Source organism: Ceratotherium simum, chromosome 5 (assembly GCF_057802395.1).
Source record: "Ceratotherium simum simum isolate JZ-2026a chromosome 5, ASM5780239v1, whole genome shotgun sequence".
Taxonomy (NCBI): domain Eukaryota; kingdom Metazoa; phylum Chordata; class Mammalia; order Perissodactyla; family Rhinocerotidae; genus Ceratotherium; species Ceratotherium simum.
Genome location: NC_141904.1, coordinates 3,912,113 through 3,932,624, shown reverse-complemented (window position 1 = coordinate 3,932,624; position 20,512 = coordinate 3,912,113). Strand labels below are relative to the sequence as shown.

Genomic DNA, 20,512 nt, shown 5'->3' with positions numbered 1-20,512 from the left:
ATACTATATCCTTCCCCAAAGTTATTTAGGCCTTATTGGTGTCTAGAGGCTGGGTTTTTATGGTACTGGAAACCTTGGGCATACTCTTCTCTCTGTCCACACGTGGTTCAGGAGCCCAGATCAGGGTTCTCAGTGTAGGCGGTACTCCCCCAGGGGCAGTTTGTCAAATTTGGAGTATTTTAGTTGTCCCAATGTTTGGTGGATGGGGCCATGGATCCTGGATATCCAGTCTTGCACAGTGAAGAACTGTCCTGTGCTTCTCATGGGAGTAGCCCATTAAACCTTCCCAAGGGTGAAACACCTGTTTATAAATATCTGAGCCCAGAATTTAAGTCTATTTTATGTATAAAACATATTTTTTAATATACAGCAACCAGACTATTCTAGGAGTGTAGCTACTGTCTAAATACTCTATTTAGAATCTTCTCAAGAATTATTTGTTATGGTAGAAAGCCACATCAGCAATGTTAATGACAGAAGTGGCATCTGGGTCACAAGTAACATTTATAGCTGTTGAATTCATGTAATTATATATAGAGATGCAAGTACCTACATGTTGAATGAAGGAATGATATTTTCTCATATAGTTGTGCCTAAGTATTGGATATTAAATTATATATAATTTGTCATCAATTTCTCTCTGTTCTTCCTTCCTGTTCTGACTGTGGTTTACACACACACATGAAGACACACATTCAGGCAGGCAGTCCTTGATCTTACGGTGCTGACGTACATGTATGTAAGTTACCATAATTTAGTTAAATAATACCAGTTTCCCAGCAGCACAGTTCACATTTCAGTTACCACAGTATATTAACTGGGAGAAATTGCTCAAGTACAGACTTTGCTGCCAACTCTCCAGTTGCGAACTCCAGTTCACGGTAAATGAAACACGTGGGTCACAGTCGGTGACCAATCACGTCACGTCTTTCAAAGTCTGTCGGTGATTGGTGGCTTGGTTTGTGCCCAGGCAGCAAAGTGTGCAGCTGTGTTGACTCCTTGTTTGCCAGTGATAAACCTCATGATGTTCTGTGAAAGTGGATAATCAGAGAGAGATGACCAGCAAAGATGAAAGTGCAGCAAAGAAATGGAAAGTGGTAACGCTGGAAGTGAAATTCCAGTCAAATGTACACAGAGGGACAGAAGAAACAGCTGACTGGGATGTGGGGTCGAGCCGCAGCCAGAGGGACCTATTGTGAACGTCCTGACATCAGTGAGGAAAGGGATGGTGGTGACCCGGACGAGATGTGCCCTAGAAAGCGGTGCCAGCAAGAAACTTCACATAACAGGGACTCTCGGAGATACTTCACGATGTTAAAAGCACAGAGGATGAAATGTTGGAAGTTGATTCAAACTTAGAGAGGAGTGCGGCAGTTCTAGAAGGCACAGAGAAAGATGCTCACTCTGCCTCCTCAGCTCCATGCTGGAAGCCAAGCGCTGTTCAAACTACACTTAGTAAGTTTCCCTTTTACAGAGAAATAAAACACTTTAATTCTCAGTATTTCCAATGTTGTAATTTTGCTAATTTTTTTCATTTTCCTATATATTTATAATCAACAAGAAAGTTTTTAATGTTTTGACAAAATTGGTTTAAAAGTTATGGAACAATCATAGTTTTTCCTCTTGATTAAGATTGCTTTGCACGGTTTCAGCTTTGCATGGTTATTTTTATGGTACCACGCTACTGTGCAGAGTGAGGTCTGCGTGCGTGCGTGTGTGTTTGTAATTGTGTGTGTGGGTAGATGATGCCATCCATGGCTTTTAAATCAGTGTACTAAGAAAGTGTTGAAATGTATCCCACAAAAAAGGGTGGGTTGGGTTTGATGGGGTTTAGGAGCACTGATCTAATTTATGTAGTATACGAGTTCAGCCTGATATTCATTTCCTCATATAGTTATTCGTTCTTCTATTGTATTTAGTGGTGGTATCTCTCTACCTGCATAAAACAACATATAATAATTTAAAGACGTGATATGGTTCAGGCTTTTTGAAAAACACACAGAGGTATTTATCCTTGGTGATTGACAGATGGCTTCAGTGTTACTGAGGATATTTTGGTTTAGTAGTAGTAACAACCTTAAGCACAGGATGTGGTTTTTAAAGACTATTTAAAAACTATCAGGTGAAGGGACTGAGTCACATTCGTTATCCTAAAACCACCAGCTCTAGTCCTCTGTGCTGTTCGCCTGCATGTGTGTCTGGGTAAACATGTCCGGAGTGGTGTTGGAGAGTCTGTTTATGACATTTAAACCTGGACGTAGACTTGGAAGCTCTGGAACTCTGGTGACCGTTCTAGACTTCTGTTCATAAGCCGGGCTGACCTAATAAGACATGCGGCTCCTTTCTGAGAGTGCGGTCGAGACTGTCCGACAGCAACCACTGGTGCACTCGGCGTTGTTCAGAGACGTCGGCCACTTGACTTTTACTGTGAGAGTTTGCCTATGAAGCTATTTGAAATAAGGGGATTTCCAAGTTAGTTCCATATCTCGAGTTTCCAAATGAGGAGAAAAAAGGATATGTGATCTAATAGCCGTGTTATACCATTTTTATCATTTTAGATGATTTCTTATCTCACCATTGTGGTTTATAAGAAAACCTTAAGAATATTCACAACAAAAGTTGCCATTTGAATCCCATGAGTTTCTTGATAAATTAAAAATTTTTTTTTTTTTTTGAGGAAGATCAGCCCTGAGCTAACATCCATGCTAATCCTCCTCTTTTTGCTGAGGAAGACCGGCTCTGAGCTAACATCTATTGCCAATCCTCCTCCTTTTTTTCCCCAAAGGCCCAGTAGATAGTTGTATGTCATAGTTGCACATCCTTCTAGTTGCTGTACGTGGGACGTGGCCTCAGCATGGCTGGACAAGTGGTACGTCGGTGCGCACCCGGGATCTGAACCCGGGCTGCCAGTAGCAGAGCGCGCGCACCCAACCGCCAAGCCATGGGGCCGGCCCGATAAATTCAAATTTTTAACACTGATAGTCTTATTCTGTCTTTAACTCTAATAAATGATTTTTGTGTACTTTTGAAACCATAGATAAATTATATTTAATTTTAAATTTTTCCGTTGTCAGGAAAGAACAGTATTTGTAGTGTTTTCCCCATGAAATCCATGTGTTTTCCACATGAAATACAGCCTTTTTAGTTTTAGTTCTTTTTACATCTATAAAATAACTTCTTGTCGGTCTTAATTATTCTTTTCAAATATTTCCAATGTACGTTTTTCTAGGCAGCTCCAGGACTGTGGTTTTTTTTTGCGTCCATGAACACTGGGGATGACTGGAGGGAGGCTGGGGAAGGGCTGGGCGGTGTTACTGTGCCATCTGTCACAGGCTGTAAATAGGACACGAGTCATCTCCTTCAGCTGTCTGATGAGTTTTACCACTAGGTGGTGCCAGAGAGCTAGGGAGTAGCTAAATGGTTCTGCATCTACCAGATGTTTGATTGTTGAAATCTGAAAATGTTTAATCTTAAGAAATATTTATTTTTAGAATTCTCTTAGAGATATCCAAAGATTATTTTAAATTTCATGTTGAGCACGGTGTTTTTTTAATATGGTACATGCCTAGTAAGTATTTATTGATTTGATAGCTGTCTTTTTATGGTGTTTAGTCTTTGAGAAAATCTGTTTATGCGATCTAAGTGATTCCCAGGCTTTATTTTGCTCTTGTTTTCTTAAGTTTATTATGTTTATTTTTTCCTTGTATATCACGTTTCCCCACAGTGATCATAAAAGTTACGTTTAAAGATTTTATTTATTTATTTATTTATTTTCCCTCCAAAGCCCCAGTAGATAGTTGTATGTCATAGCTGTACATCCTTCCAGCCGCTGTATGTGGGACGCGGCCCCAGCATGGCCGGAGAAGCAGTGCGTCGGTGTGCGTCCGGGATCCGAACCTGGGCCACCAGCAGCGGAGCGCGTGCACTTAACTGCCAAGCCATGGGGCCGGCCCTAAAATTTATGTTTAGATTGTGCTCTCTACGTGTAATTTTGCCTTAGTTGTTTAATCTAAATTTCTAGATTTTCCTAGTTACCATTCCCTCGAAGCTTTAGTTGAGAAACAAAATACTGATATACTGTTTGGAGATGAGAATAAAATGTATGAATGGTATAATGAATATAACAGAGGTAGTAGTACACACACCAAAGATATTCTACAAGATCACTTTCTTTGCATGGAAGTTTTATGAAGAATAGAAAAATTTCTTTTTGAAATTATCTGAATTTATGTTTCTCATCTGCATAAAGGGAAGAATAACTATGTTATTTATTGCTGCCTTGAGAGGATCCTGAAATACTGAATATAATCGAAATGCTCCATAAGGCATTTTAAATTTCAAATTTCAGGTTATTTCCAAATTATCATTAATTTAAAAAAAGCAATCAAATAGAATTCTTGTTTTCTTCCGTATTAATGGAGTATTTTGTGTTTACTTCTGAAACTAGCATGATATTTTATATTATTCTTATTGATGTTATTTTACTCATAGGAATGATTCATTCTTGGTTGGCCTAGATAAATAATTTTTTGACCGTAGTGTGGACATTGGTGTAAAATATAAGCAGCATGATTTTGATATTTTTGTAACATGGCTTTTAAAAAAAATGGGGATAATGCTTTCTTTTTTTTTCTGTCATTGTTTTCAGATGTCCCATTGATTTAATAATGTAATTTCAGAGAATAAAACTGCCATCACATTAAATGTGCCCACTAACTATACAGCAATCCAGTTGTAGAAACGTTAAAATGGGGTTGAAATATTTTAAAGACCTCTTAGAATCGAGGCCTGAAGTAGAGGAATAAGTGAGCTCTGGGGTAGAGAAGTGTTTGGTGAATTCCAGAGTATGAAATGGAGCCATTCGATGCTATTATAGATGGTAGGTTCTTAGTTTTTGGGTTCTAAGGTGACCATGCATCTAACAGCACGCGTGCACGCACGTGCACACACACACACACACACACACACAGACTGAAGTGGGTAGTAACGTTTCTGAGAGATTGAACTGGGAGCTGTGATGCTGTGGAGAGAAAGAGGGGAAGGAGAGAGTAGGACATGTGATCTGAGGGCGTTTTCCCAGCTGCAGTCTTATTCCTGCTCTTTATGTAGGGCAGCTGTAACTCATCCTGATATTATGGGGAGGGTGGAGAAAGGAATTAGCTTTCAAACTGTCTATTCCCATTAGCTGCTCTAAAACATGGCTATCTTACCCTAGCTACTGCACACAATTGGGGGGGGGGGTGGCTATGCAGATGGCCAAGGGAGGTCATGTTAATTCATGTGCTGGAGGCCCGTGGAGTATGGAATTGGAATCTCAATGGAGAGATGGACATTTTGGTAGAGGTCCTCGGATAATTCCTTCAGCCCCTTTGCGACCGTCCCCCGTGCCAGACCTGACTCCCCTCTGGACACTCAGCAGTCCCTGATTCTGTTCCTGGACCACAGTCCTCATTGCTGGGCTAGGGGGTTCTTGTTCCTTCAGTTTTGCTCACTTTAGCTTTTTAGAGTTTTGCAGATTGTGGTCAAGAGTCTGTCTACCATACTGTTGTATGCGAGTGTGCTTTGTCTCCTGTGACCAGCGCGTCCTCGTTTTGTCGGCGAGCACGCCCTCACTCCCCTTCTGTGCACAGTGCTGGGAACAGACCAGGCGCTTGGTCGACGCTCGAGCAGCTGAGGCTTTGAAAAGAATGAAGGCTCAAGGGTTTATATCGAAGAGAAAGAAATAGTCTAAGATTTACAAGGTTACTCTTGTACTTTTTTGACCTGATTTGTTGAACTCTGTCCTCAACTGAAGGTGTTATTTTAAACTAATGATAGCCCTGTTAGAGGTGGGGTATAGCTTAAAGGGAAGACTATTTTACTAATAGTTTTTCTAAAATAAAGATTATTAAATGGCTTTTTGATAAACAACATATACTTGATTGTTAACCAAGCCTTCATATTCCCTTCTTTACCCTTAACACATGAGAATTTAAATGCCGCGTAGGGGTGTAATCATGGCAAATGTAAGTTCAGAGTGTTTTATCCAAAATCCTCTTGTCTTAATATGCAGTCATATTTTCTTTTGTCTGAAATAGCTGAAGTTTAAAATCATTTAATCAAAACCAATCTTTCAAATATGTTGCTTAAAACATGCAGTTGAACCTTCTCCTGCCTTCCCCCACACTACGCACGTTTTTCTAATGTGCCAGCTGATAAATACAGTGCAGGGATGGTGGCCCAAGTTCCTGGTTCACAGATGGAATGACAGAGGCCAAGCATTCAACCTTTACTGTTTTATCTGCAGTGAACAAGCTGTGTTGAAAACAGCATTTTCTTTCCCAAGTCTTAAAGCTCAGGGTTAGAATTCTGTTCTCTACACTTTCTGTTCTCTCAAAAGTGGCCTCAAAGCAGCCGAGTTTCCTGGACGACAGCTGCAGTGTGCTGACATGGCTGCGGCTTTTTCTGCCTCTGCTGCTTAAACTGAGTCATGAACCCTGCCACTCACCCGCACACCACCTCTTGCTTTTATCACTTCTTGGTGTGCCTTAATGTCTTTCTTAGTTCCAGATCATACCCAAATTTCATATCGTTTTAGTTCTCTTTTTATCCATATTTTGATGGGCTCAAGCATGGATAATCAAAAGAAACATTTATTTACACTTTGTACATATTGACTTCAACAAACAGGGAAGGCCTTGTGGCCTTTGGTCCTGCTACACATCAGTGTAATCATAATATATGCGAACTTCTGATCTTCTCACGCTTTGCAGGGATCTGATGCTTTCGCTCCTAGTTCTGATATTTGATTTCTTGAATAGCCTTCTTGAAAATGACCTACACATGAAAAAGTAAATTATTGGATCCAAGCACACATTGCACGCAGACAAGAAAAGGGTCATTTCTTTGCAGTAATACAGGATTCTGTGTGCAGAGTCATCTAAAAGTCTCTCTAAGTCACTAAAAGTAAAAGGAATTCTGCACAAGTGATATGGTAGAAAGCAGGTGAAAAACACAGCCACGACCACTCTAATGCTCTGGTTATGTTTTCGCTTTCGGCTTGACTGGCTTATGAACTGCCTGCTGGATTTACGGATGTACCTGGATATGGCTATGTAACACCCGATCAGTATCACCAGCACAGCCACGAACAGGCAGCTGTTGACGTAAACGACTGCCTTGTGCCATTTGACTCCCAAGGGACTTTTAAGTTTCATGCAGTCATGAATATTTTCCTTAGTTGGTTGGCTGTTGGTGAGAATGATGTTTGGCAAGGACAGAACAGCCGTGATCACCCACACACAGACAGACAGAACCTTCGTGAAGGTTAGGCTGTACATGCGCGAGTCCCCAAATGGCTTGACCACCTTCAGGTAGCGATCAATGCTTATCAGCCCGAGAAACACGATGGAGGTGTACATGTTTGCGTAAAATAAGACCGAAGTGTATCTGCAGAGGATGAACTTGAAGTACCAAGGTCCAAATCCTGCGTCGTGGACTATTCGAAATGGAAACGTCAGCGTCATGATGAGGTCAGCAACCACTATGTTTTTGAGATAAAATATGAAGCTGGTTTTGTTCCTAATGTGGAAGAAGATCCACACTGCCAGACCGTTCAGCAAGAGGCTGGCCACAAAGAGAACGAGGTAAAGCACAGGCAGGACGATAGTGTCAAATTCGTTGTTGGCGGTGGCGTTCCTTCCGGGTCCCTCGCTCGAGTTACCGGGGGCGTGACTCCCTGGGCCGTGCAGCTCGTGATCTGCGGGAGAAGCGGGGAGAGGTCACTGCAGTGCTTCCGTGCGTGTCCCTTGCCCTCCCGGGCTCCCTTACAGGCTGCACTGGCGCTGTTGGGCTAGTTTAAAATGTCTTCAGTGACAATTTAGTGCTCTGTTTATTATAATTATAATTGTTAACACTTTGAGCGGCTGAAGAATCAGTGGCTTTGCCCCTACAGCCCCTCCCCACCCAGTGAAGTCCCTGAGTAAAATGTGGTGTTTTTGGTTCTCTATGCTAACCATTTGAAAATGAAGATAAATATGCCAATGAAAATTGTCCTGATTAGATTTTAATTCGGTGTTTCATATCCTTTCAAAGAGAATCAACGGAATCTGGAGTAGAAAATTGAAACTTCACATAACAAGAAAATATGGTTATTCTTTTAGTGCAGTCTTTGGTATGCTCTCTGAAATACCCTTTTTTTCCTCTCCCTGTCTCTCTCGGTTTTAAGCTGTTTAATCATCAAGAACTGGGAAGTCGGGGGCCGGCCCGGTGGCGCAAGTGGTTAAGTGCGAGCACTGCGCTTTGGCGGCCCGGGGTTTGCAGGTTCGGATCCTGGGGGCACACCAATGCACCGCTTGTCAAGCCATGCTGTGGCAGCATCCCATATAAAGTGGAGGAAGAAGGGCACGGATGTTAGCCCAGGGCCAGTCTTCGTCAGCAAAAAAGAGGAGGATTGGCATCGGGTGTTAACTCAGGGCTGATCTTCCTCACAAAAAAACCCAAACCCCAAAAAAAAAGAATTGGGAAAGAGTAAAACTAAAACTAGTGGATCATTTTGAATTTTTTGCCCCTGACTTTCTTGTAGTCCTAAAGAAACTTTAGGGACCATTGTTAGTAATAGAAGCAAAAAGAAACAATTGTTCTTAATATATAAGTTTATTATCAGGGAGGATAATTTGTTAAAAATAATAATAATTGTAGGCTGGTACCTATTTTTATTTACAAGACTAGATTGTACCAATTGCACTTAGAATATGAAATTTTTGTCCTTTCACTTTTTGGAATTTTTAGTTCGTGTTATTAAAGCCTCTAATCAATGACGTGGTTTGTGGGCATTGCGTTTCCTCGGCAGCCGTAAAAGCGGCCTCGGGTCTCCTGCTGCAGGGAGCGGCGTAGTGCACGGGTGTCCTCCTCGGTGCTCTGCATCCAGCTGCACATCCTTGCTGAGGCCACGCTTCCCTCGACTGCTGCAGCCAGTACCGAGCGCAGTCAGGATGCTAGGACAAGCCTGCTGCTGGGACGGGAGGGTTCCTCTGCCGGATGACTGTGGCTGGAGGACTCCTCGTCAGTCTTGGTCAGACACTCTTCAAATGGTACTGCGGTCGGAATCGTGATCCTCCACCCGCTTGCTCCCCACTCAGGGGTCAATCTGCATTGCAGTCTGCAGTTCCTGCAGGCATTTCTGTCCCCCAGTAAATGTCTCGGCCACACAATTACGTTTGTCTTCGGCTTTTTTTTTTTTTTTTGGAAAACCTACACTGATGCAATTTACAAATGAACTCTTTGGCTTTAAGGTTACAAGGAAGGTCACTTCTGAATTTTTACTTCTCACTAATTAATAATGTTTACTATAATTACAATTATGTTTGAGAGTGATTTTGTTTCAGAGGTAACAGCAGGCACTTAGCCCTCATTCCCCTAGGTGACAGGCAGTATAGTGTGTATTTTGGTTTCCTTCTTTGAAGAAGTGAACCAGGGAAGATAGTTTTGATGATTATAATCCAAAAACAGGTTCTTAAATTGCTTCCTGAAGTTTAAGTGTTGGCTCTTCCTGAGTAACCTTGTCCTCTTTCTAATTCTTTCCCTTTTATTCCTCACTACGAGTGTTTTTAAAAACTGGTTTTCCTGGCTTACATATCCTTCACGGGCTGGTAGTCCGTACCTGACCTAACCTGTTAGGATGAGACGCACGGTATTATTAAGCTTTACAAGTTGAAGATGTCTGATTCAGCTGCCATCTCTATTAGTGCTGCCAGTTTCAGATATTGTCTTGAATAGTATCATTCAAGCCTCTTTTGACTTGATGAAGTGTTGCAGTCTTGGCTGCTTCTGCACCACAGGAGCCACATCAGCATCTATGCCAGGAGAAGCTTCTTAAGATGTGCAGTGTTACCTTAAAATACCTGCTTGAATTAATTTCCCCAGTTAAACTATTAGCCGTCACTTTCGCCTGACCCAGAAGAGAACCCTAAGGGAAGTGGAAAGAGGACAAGTAAGGTTTAATCAGGGTAAGTGGTCCAGGTGAGGGACACAGCCCGAGAAGGGGCAGCGGCATCATCTCCTGAACCGTAGCGTCCCAGCCATGGAGCGTCTGACCCCTGAATGTTGCCTCACTGGATCTGCTGTGTGTACCCATTGTGGAAATGGAAGGATCCATACTCCTCAGGGTTGGTGAGGGATTTTGTGTCTGTTCAGTATATTGTTATAATACTTTAAAGTTTTAATTATATAAACAAGCCATCTTATTAAATGACAATTTACTGATCAATTATGGTTATTATTAGAGACAGAGTCTTAACTCAGAATGTCTGAAATAGTTCTTACGTATGCCCTGTCTCGTAAAGAATAATTATGGAGCACGAGTGACCTCGTTCCATGGTGGTCCCTGCAGTATTCTGTAGCCTTGGGACAGCCTGGTGTTCAGCTTGTCGATTGTGTCACCCACAGTATTTGCTTCCTTTGTTTGTGTGTGGGATTAACATTCTGGAGGAGAGGGCTTTAATCTTAATGCGGTGGCCTAGGCCTGGGCTGGGTTATTACCTCATTCACAAATTCCACATTTAGTGTGGCTTAAACACTAGTGGGTAAAGCCTGTTATGTGTTCCTTTACGAATAACGTGGTGGCAGAGTGAGAAGAGTGGTTCCTGAGAAGCCGGAAGAGCCCCTGTGGGTCCCTCTGGACGGCTCAGAACTTAACGTGGAGACTTTTGTCTGACTGACCGATTGTTTTACAATTAAGTCTATGTCCTGTTCTTATCTGCCAGCTTCCTCCATCATTTCTTCCCTCCTGTCCCGTTGCCCCAGTTTTTCCGAAGCTCGTGGGTGTGCTCAGAGTGTTCTCCACGCAGTGTTCCTGCTCAGGAACGGTGACCGTGGAGGGTGAGTGGCAGTTTTAGTCGTGGTGTTCTTCACTGTCAAGAAAGTGCTTGGCCCAGTTGGGGAACATTTTGAATGACAGGTAGCTTGGTGATTCAATTAAGAGAAGTTAGAAGCTGTTCATACAGTGTAAAGGCCGTTTTCTCCCATACTCCTCGCTTACTAGGATGTCATTCCCCGTGTTATTTAGTGCAGAGCTTGATAAGAGCGATAGCTGAGGGTAAAAATTCCTTTGTTATTCTCTCCCCTGCTCCTCCTCCCCCGGCGCCTGTTAGATTAACAGAGGCAATGACGGAAGAACTGCAGTTCCACAGTAAATTATCCTTTCGCATGTGTGAGAGAGAGTGGTATTGGGGTGTGTGTGTGGGGCTGGGCTATGGATGTCAGTGTCTACATGTAAGGGAGGTTGCATGTGCCTGTGTGTGTTGGCGAAATGCGTGGGATTTGTAGCCAGAGAGAGCAGTGACCACATGTGGCTACTGTATGGGGTGGTGCAAATAAAGGACGTTTTCCTTAGTGCAGAACGGCCTATTTGACAACGCTGGTTTAGTCACTTCATGATTTTGTAAACTGGAATAAATAATAGCTGTTTTGTTGGATCTTCTGAGAGTTAAATATTCTGTGAGCATTGTTTCCAGCACAGTATCTAGTACTTAGTAGGTGTTCACTGTCTATCTTAAGGCATCGCAGTCACGTACCACATAACATTTCAGTCACGATTCACCACATATAATATGGTGGTCCCAGGAGATTAGTACCACATGGCCTAGGTGTGTAGTAGGCTATACCATCCAGGTGTGTGTAAGTACACTCTATGATGCTCACACAATGACGAGATCACCTAACGACGCATCTCTCAGAGTGTATCTCTGTCGTTAAGCGATGCATGACTGTAATGACAGTTTGTCTCATTAATGGCAGTCACATTATGAATGATTGAAAGAGTGGTGGAGAATCCTGGTCCTTTTGCTTTTGGTGAAGCTGCATGATTGCTCACTGGGGTGTGTCACTCTTTGTCACCAAGTGTGAAAGTATCAACAATATGTCACTGCTCTACCTGCCAGGGAGGAATGAAACACTGCAGTCATGCAAATCACAGGTGTCCCGGCCATGGCACAGCTGCCCTTGCTCTATCGTGTTCTAAATAGTCACTCAGTGGAGGAGGTAGATGTTGTCTTTGGCACCTCGGTGAAACCTGGTTTAGACTTACTGCATCTGGAAGGTAATATCTACTTTAATTTGGGTATAAAAATCTTCCCCAAATGTTATTAATTTAATCTTGCTTGTCCTTTTGGAGATGGTCTCTAGATGAAACAAGCTTAAAACGAAGTGACAGCAAGTTAATTTCCCTCAGTGCTGCCGTCCTGCCTGTTTCCTCTTTTATACCTAATGAAAGGCAAGGACAAATGCTGCTTTGTTTTGTTAGTTGGTTCGGTGGCCGACAAAACACCAAATTGCCACATAGTATAAATGACAGTTATTGATCAAGTAAGATTCTGTTTGCACCTTTTCCTGTGACTTACCTGGTAGTTTTGCAAGTGTCAAGTTGAGCCCCATTCTCTAGTTGTGATGGCTTGTGAGCCAGAATTCGTGTCAGGAAACACTAGGGGGCGAGTGAGGCAAGGGTTCAGCATAGGTTGTTCCTGGTTTGATTTCTGGAGAGAAAAAGAAAAAATAGAAAAAACAGTTGGAAAGAAATTTGAATACACAATATTTTCATCTTTTCAGTTAAAAAAATACATATATAGATGCATGCCACCACGATTCAGAAAATGCACGCTCTTTGGACGTGAACAGTTGTGTCACGTGAGAGTTGTGTTTTGTGTCTTCTTTTAGCCTGCCATGAAGCGAGGACCGTTTCTGTGTAAGCTCTCCTTCTGAATGCCACTGTGTGGCCGTGGAAAGTTACTTACTGTCTCTGGCTCAGTGTCCTCATCTCCGAAAGGAAAGTGATGATAATCACACTACAGGATTATAATGAGGGTGATTTGAGATAATCCATAAGGCTCTTCCCAGAAGCTGGTCCGAGGATGCACTCAGGACGTGTCAGCTTCTGTCCCCCCATTCTTGGCTTTCACCCCATGCGTATAACTCAGTGCATGTCTGATGGGACTTACACACAATTGGAGATTGTTTAAAAAATATGTGTAAGGGTGTTTATCAGCTCAAGTGCGTTCAACATCCGATTCTTGTTGTCTCTGGGTTCTATCTCTGGCTTTACCCTAAACAGCTGCGTGGCCTCAGTCAAGTCACCTGACCTTTCTGGAATTGGACTGAAGGCCCTAAAAAATGCCTATCAGGGTGAACATTTACGTGAGCTTCTCTGTGTTCCTCAAACATAGATTCCCGTTAAGAATTGAATGTCATGTGAACGTTTGTCTTGTAAGTCCCTGTATTTCCTTGTGATAACTGCATTCCCTCCAAACTCAAGCTTTGAGTAGGAGCGAATAATTCAATTGGGTGTGAGTGACTGGTGTGTGATTTTGGCTAAATTCCTAAACTCTTGCAAGCTTCGGATTCCTCACTACAGTTTTATAAAGATTAGCTGAAGTCACATATGTATGTGATGTTGAATCCTGTAAACACGATTTCCCGGCTTCTCGTTCAGCAGCCGCGTCTGTTCTCTTTTCTCTGGCTCCCCTCAGTTGTCACCAATCAGAGAGAGAAGCAGTCCTGGGAACTGTTTTGGCAAGGGCACTGCTCAGTCCAATATGTTAACGGAATGAATTTTTATGGGGAAGTCACACCGTTCTCACGAAATGAAACTGTGTGAGACTTTCAGGTCTCCTCACTGGTGTTGCTCATATAGCCTACAGCTGCAGAGAGGCTCCCCATAAGCTCACCCCTTCCAAGCGCAAAGCAAACTTCTGGCTGGGGCAAGCAGTTCCATTTGCCAAGTCAGCAGGGAAAGAGCACTTTGGAGGCAAAAGTACGTTTAAGAATTGTGCCGCAGGTGGAGGGGCACTTATTTCTTTTTCTGTTACTTTGTCCTTCTGTTCCCTGGTATCACAGGAAGTTTAGGTGCTGGATTTGGTAGTCGATGGAAAAAAATGGTTTCCGAATTTTCGTTGATTTTTTTTTTTTCCCCCCAAATCATATGAGAGTTTAGACCCCCTATCTGTGCCTCACCCTGATTTGCTCCAGTAGGTGGCATACAGCGGGCACTCAGAGGTATTTTTGGTTAATGGAGCACAGACAGTAGTCAGAGCTCTTAGAACCCCTCCTTTTTGGGTGGCAGGTAAGACAGGAGGTGAAACGCTACTTTCTTTTTATTTATTAAAGCTGACTGGGAAGAATGATTGAGGCAATTAACTTTCTAAAATTCATAGTAAACGATCCTTGGATTTCAGTAAACCTTTTTTTCTTGAATCTTGCTTCTTGCGAAAACATTTCAAGGAGTTTACCTGACAAACATATCTTTAATTTTGTGTTGCTGTGTTCTCAAGTTATGTGGGTTTCCTCCTCTTGGCTTCACTTATACCTTCCTCGAGAACAAGGATTCTGATATGGCCGACCCCACTGGAGGAAAAGCAGAGTCCAGCAGTGGGTGAGCCACGAGCAGCAGTAAGAGAGATACCAGACTCTTAGCCATTAAGGAGAAAAAGAGATTGGGAGAAGATATTTGCATATCACATTTCTGATTTATATTTTTTATTATTTTATTTTTTATATATATTTTATTTATATTATTATTTCATTATATATATATTTTTATAATTCTGATTTAAGAATTTATATTCAGAATATACAAAGGATTTTTACAACTTCCTAATAAGAAGAAAACTGCCCAATTAAAAAAGGGTCTAAAGGTTCGTATAGACATTCCACCAAGAGCATGTGAAAAGATGCTCCACATCATTAGTGATTAGGAAATTCAAATAAAAACCACAATGAGATACTATTTCATACCTACCAGAATGGCTACAAATAAAAAAGACAATAACAAGTGGTTTTTTTTTTTTTTTTGCTGAGGGTATGGAGAAACAGGAACCATCATACATTGCTGGTGGGAATTAAAAATGATATGGCCACTTTGAAAACAATTTAGTCATTTCTTAGAAAGTTAAACCTAAATTTATCATATGACCCAGCAGTTGCATTCGTAGATATCTACCCAAGAGAAGTGAAAACATGCCTATGGAAAGACTTGTACGCAAATGTTTATAGTAGCATTATTCATACTAGCTAAAAGTGGAATCAACCCAAACGTCAACTGATAAATGGATAAACAAAGTGTAGTATAGTCATACAATGGAATACTACTCGACAGTGCAAAGGAATGAAATACAGCTATAATATGTGTGAACCTCAAAAACATTTTGCAAGGGAAAGAAGTCAGATACAAAAGATCACACACCATTTAGATGAAATGTTCAGAAAAGATAAATGTATAGCAGTAGATAGTAGATGAGTGGTAGCCTGGATTGGAGGTGGGAGTGAGATTAACTGTAAAGGTATGAAGGATCTTATTGGGAGAAAAGACTATATTATGATGATGGTTGCATAACTCGATAAATTTACTAAAATTCGTTGAAATGTCACTTAAAATGGATGAAAATTATGTTACGTAAATGATATCTCAATAAAGTTAAAAAGGAGAAAATAGTATACAGAAAAGAAAAGGAATAGAAACAGGCTAATTGCTAATTCACTGTGCAGTAATGGATGAATTTTCAAGACCAAGGAACAAGCACGTAATAAGCACATCCCCTATCCTCTGCTGGAGAAGGTAGTGAAATGAAAAGTCCATTTAGCAAGAGTTCCCCTCCTGAAGGAGGTGAGGGGCACTGCTTAGCGATCTGTATGATTCACTGATGAGTCTATTCTTTTAGAATTGGGTCCGCAGTCCGGAGACCCTAGGTACAAATGATACTTTGTACTTTGGGGGATCCATGTTCCCATTCTCTTAATTCCTATTGAAATTATATGGAAGCGTTGGGTTTTAATTAGTTCAGACATGATATTTGGATTTTCTGGAATCAAACATGAGATGTTTCACTCTCCTCTGCTGGCTTCTGAGAATATCCTCTTGCCTTCTCCATCTCCTTTACTGCCTTCTCTAAATGAAGTGCTTCCTCACTCTTTTGTTTCCTTTTTTTAGAGAGTGTTCACGTCTATGTGGACGCTCAGCCGTCACCTCTTTTCCATAACCTCTCTCTCCCTCTGCCCAGACTTCACTCCATTGTGTACATTGGAGTGTGCGGTGTGTCTGTGTTCCTCAAACTTGACATCTCTGAACTTTAGCTGTTTTCCCTTTCTTCAACAGAAGCCACTTTTCCTTTATCCCTGTTTGTGAATATTAGCTTCATCTCTTGTTTGAGTTTAGAACCTCAGTGCTCTATTGGATAGCTCTCTCTTCTTTGCCCCTCATCTAGTGGGTCACTGAGTAGTCTTTCTATTTCTTCTGTTACAATACCTTTCCTTTGCTCTGTCCTCGCCTTGCTCTGTCCTGACCTCCTCTCTAGTCTTTCTGCTTCTTGCTTCATTTCTCCCAAATCTCTCCTGCTGCTTGTTGCTAGAGTCTTCCTTCTAAATAACCCATGTAGTCGTGGCTTTCTGTTGCTCACTAACCATGAGTTATAATATGGTATGGAAATTCTTGAATTACAATTACTAATCAAATATAAAGAGTTATTTTTGTAGTGTTGAAGATCATGGAGCGCGGAAGCCAAAAGATGCTGGGTTCTGATAATCTAGAGTTGGCAGTAAACTTTGGGGAAATCTGCTTGCCACATAGTTAATCTTTTGACTCATCTGGATAATAATACCTACTCTATAGCATCATTATGAGGTTAAATTTGATTATATGTTTATAAATTAAGTGCTTTATAAATGTTAGTTTTTGCTTGTGTTATTTCCATTAGTCCTTGCCTAAATGAAATTCCAGACCGTTCTTATTTAATTGGGAACTCTCCACATTAACCAAACTGTCACCTCTCAGGGGCATGCCTCACATTTAGGCTCTGCTTTACTTTATGCCCATTCCTGCTCTTGAATGACCTCCTTTCTCCCTCTCTTTCCCTACCCCGAAAATCTCTACCTCTCTTTCAGTGCCGGCTGTAATCTGACCTCTTCCATGAGGTCATTCAGTCAGAGTCACCTGATGTTCCCAGCTCTGGGATTATAAGGATGAGGAGAGTAAGTTTCTGTCCTCAGGGAGTTTAGAGTGAAGTCGAGGATCCAGAAGTGAACTGACCACTGAGTACAGAGAGAGAGGTTGAGGTGCTGTGGAAATGCAGGGGTGTGCTCTCAGGAGGGGACCAAGAATCACAGAGGTTCTGTGGCAGCCGTGACGCCTGGGTTGTGGCAGGTTCTCTGAAGGTCTGGCGGGAAAGGAGCATGTGGAAATGCTGAGTGTGGCCAAAGATGAAGTGCAGTGATCTGCTGGGGAGATGATGGCATTGAGTGATGGAGAGGTGTGACAAGTTGGAGGCACGTGGAGGAATTATGGCTGACTGATCTTGGTGAAAAGGGAAGAGGAGTGTTGGTGGGAGTAGGTGTTGGTTTTTTTCACTGGTGTTGCCCCTATGAGAGGAGGAGCTCGTAAGGGATGGGTGGAGTTCAGGTCTGGATTTGTTGCTGTCGGGATGTCTATGCAGTGTCCATGTGGGATGTCTCTAGGTAATTCAAGATACAGGTCTGGAGCCTGGGGAGGTGCTCCTGGCTGGTGATGTAAATTTAAGGTCAGCAGAAGATCAGGGAGAGAAGAAGCTATGGGAATGGATGGAATTGCTCAGGATGAATGAATCTGCCCAGTAGAGTGAGAATAGGAGAGGGCTGACTTAGATGTTTTTAAGGAGCAATTCTAGGGAAAGGGTTGTGCCTGAAGGAGTGGTCAGAGAATTGGGAGGATTATCAGAAAAGAGTAATGTCATGGGAACAGAGAAGAGAGTTTAAGAAATGAGATATTGTGACTAGTTTTATCCTGCAGGGAAGTCAAGTGATATAGGACAGCAAGGTGCCACTGGATGGGATTCAGTAACAGAGGTCATTGTTCATCTTTGCCAGGGCTCCGTGTGTTGTGCTGTGTGTGCGTAGGGGGGGTGGGGAGAAGCAGAGGCCTGATGACAGAGGGGTGCGTAATGCTTGTGAGGTGAGGATGTAAGGGAGCAATACAGACAACTCTTTCAAATAAAAAACATGCCTATGATGGGAAAGAGAGAGAGGGTGGGAGGTAGAGAGGCAGATATAGGACTGATGGAAGATTTTAAGCTTCTCATTTAATGCCTTGCATTTAAAATGATATTTTCCCAGCTTAGCTTAAGAAACCCTTGCCCTTGCTCCTGGCCAAGCATGGCGGCTGCGTGGTGGAGTGCTGAGTTCCAATCCCAGCTCCGTTACCTTCTGGCTTTCTGACCTTCCGTTTCCTCAACTGTAAAATGAATATGGTGATAACATCCATCACAGGGTGGCCTCGAGGTTACGATGCGAATATTCATGAAGCAGCTGGCACAGTGACCCAGGGTCCGGGCTACGTCTTGTGAGTTTCTGTTGCATGTTGTGGGCACACACTAGGATTTATTTGGTGATTGATGGTTGGACACAGGATGAAACAAATTCTTGCTGCCTTGTTTGGGCAGATACTGTTGTGTGGTTTGTGGCCTCAGCTGCGCTGTGAGGAGCCATTTGACTGATCTTCTTGCTCAAAGAGCTTCCCCTTCCTTTAAGTTGTCCCTGAGCCTCATCTGCCTGCTGTCTTTCTTCACGTCTGCACCTGAGCGCCAGGGCTCACTGTGCGGTTTACTGCAGAGCAGCTCTGCATCCTCTGCGTGTCCCGGCGCCTGCAGGGTGTTGCAATGAGGATTGCTTCAGCGGTAGGAATGGGCTGGGTTCCAGGACGTCGTTCATGGGCCAGAATCCTGTCCTGCCACCTACTGCTCCCCAAGCTGAGAGCTGATGAAACCGCTTGAGAATGTGATGTCTGTGGAAGGCCCAGGTTTCACAGCCGTGCCCGAGGTTAAATGGTGTCGATGGTTGGAGACCTTCTTGGTTTTTTTCAGCGACCCATTGGTGTCATCCTTTGACTGTTCTGTTAACTGTGTTGCTATGTCGTTGATAGTAAGCTGGCTCTTTAAGTGAGGATGGTGGGAAAGGGTTAACATGTTCTCAGTGTCTTCTTTATTTTAGACCTTGAACTTGGTGCTTGACGTCTCAGACAATCCTCAGAGCAGCCCTATGACTTGGTGTTTTAGTCCCTTCCCCCACCAGGTGGGAAGATCCGAGGTTCAGACATGTTCATTAACTTGCCCTGACTCACCCGGCGAGTAATGGGTAGAGTCAGAATTCATATCAGATTTGGTCGAAACCAGAGCTGCAGTTTTTTCCAGTCTACTGCCCTGGAGTAAAAATGGAGAGTGATTCCAGGGCTGATTTGGAAGGCTGGGGGGGAAGAGGAGGTTGGGGAAGAGGTGGGTTGTTTTCCTGGTCAGGCTTGTGAAGGAACTGCTGACCTTCCGAACGGGAGATCTAGTCTTGTTTGGCCTGAACCCTGTTGAAAGAATCAAGAAATTTCACCGAAAAACCCAGATTTGGATCCTAGCTTGAAAAATGCGGTGTGCCAACACTGAGTGTGAACAGTCCAGCAGTATGAGCCACTTCTTCCTGATGGGGAGCATGCGTTCCAGCTCCCCAGCTCCCCTCGTGCTCAGTGACGTCCAGGGCCTCCTCACTCAGCAGCATTACCTGCCTGATCCTACAGACACTTGATTTGGCAACCCTTGGTCATTTATCACTTAATCTTGTGTGACTACATTTGACCTATATGGATCATCAAATGTGCTACTTTGATTATAGATATATCTTTCTTCTTCTTCCTCTGCCACCTCCCTACCAACTACTGATTTTTCTTGCTTTAGTGACCATCACTTAGCATTCTTTCCAAGTGATTTTCCTGGTACCTCTTAGCAACCCAGAAAAAATAGAGGCAGGAGATGTTGTTTAGTTCACACCTGAGAATTAATTAATTGTCACAGTGAGCCTTCCTCTGTGCCCAGCCCTCTGCTGGGGCCTGTAAGAGAAAACCTACTGGTTGTATTACTACACTGCTTCTATGGTTGGGAAAACTGAGATTCGGGTCTTAAGGAAGAAGGGTCTACAAGTGGAGGAGTAGAGCCTGGAACCCGGTGTGCTGAATGCCCACACCTCTGCTGTTTCCCTGGGAGGGTGATGGGAAGGTCAGAGGAGGCCTCAGCATCCAGGACTGCTGAACAGCTGCCTTGGGCACACAGCCTTGCTCTCACAGTGCACTGGCTGTGTCTCAGCATGGCGGGAGCCCTTGTGCCAAGCTGGAGAAACTCCCTTCCGAGCAGGAAGGGCTGGCAGATGTGCCTGCCAGGCTGTGGCAAAGCCTTCATTCTCCCTGGCTTCACAGGGTCTCATTATTGCCCTTCTGCCCAAGATCCCCAAGATACATGCCAGTTAAATGCTTGCTCCCTAGATGCAGCTTTTCACAATTCTTCGGACTGATGATTCGGTGGTGGTGGTTCTCAAATGACGGAGTGCAGTGTAATTACTTCTCTTCTTTGCCCCCCACTTTCCAATTTGTTCTTTAGAAGCTCACATCCAAAACTGTAAGAATTTCAGGTCTGAGGTTTTTTGGTTGTTGTCACTTTCTTATGGGAAAGCTATACTAAACTGATAGATTACATGGGAATACTGC

General features: G+C 43.0%; 2 protein-coding genes across 12 annotated transcripts in view; one reads left to right on the top strand and one right to left on the bottom strand.

Annotated features, from left to right (window-relative positions):
* MED12L (mediator complex subunit 12L) overlaps positions 1-20,512 on the top strand; it is a 320,889-nt gene that overhangs the window by 175,847 nt on the left and 124,530 nt on the right. The window lies entirely within an intron of this gene.
* GPR87 (G protein-coupled receptor 87) lies at positions 6,615-8,916 on the bottom strand. Its single transcript, XM_087431653.1, has 2 exons — positions 8,844-8,916; positions 6,615-7,738 (listed from the first exon to the last, which is right to left on the bottom strand). The coding sequence occupies exons 1-2, from the start codon at positions 8,914-8,916 to the stop codon at positions 6,696-6,698; spliced, it is 1,116 nt and encodes a 371-aa protein (XP_087287779.1). The 3' UTR covers positions 6,615-6,695.

Coding starts and splice junctions, on each gene's coding strand:
- GPR87 (XM_087431653.1), bottom strand. CDS start 8,916: ATGTGCAGCTGGATGCAGAGCACCGAGGAGGACACCCGTGCACTACGC. Junction 7,739..8,843: donor CCTGCAGCAGGAGACCCGAG/GCCGCTTTTACG, acceptor CTTCTCCCGCAG/ATCACGAGCTGCACGGCCCA.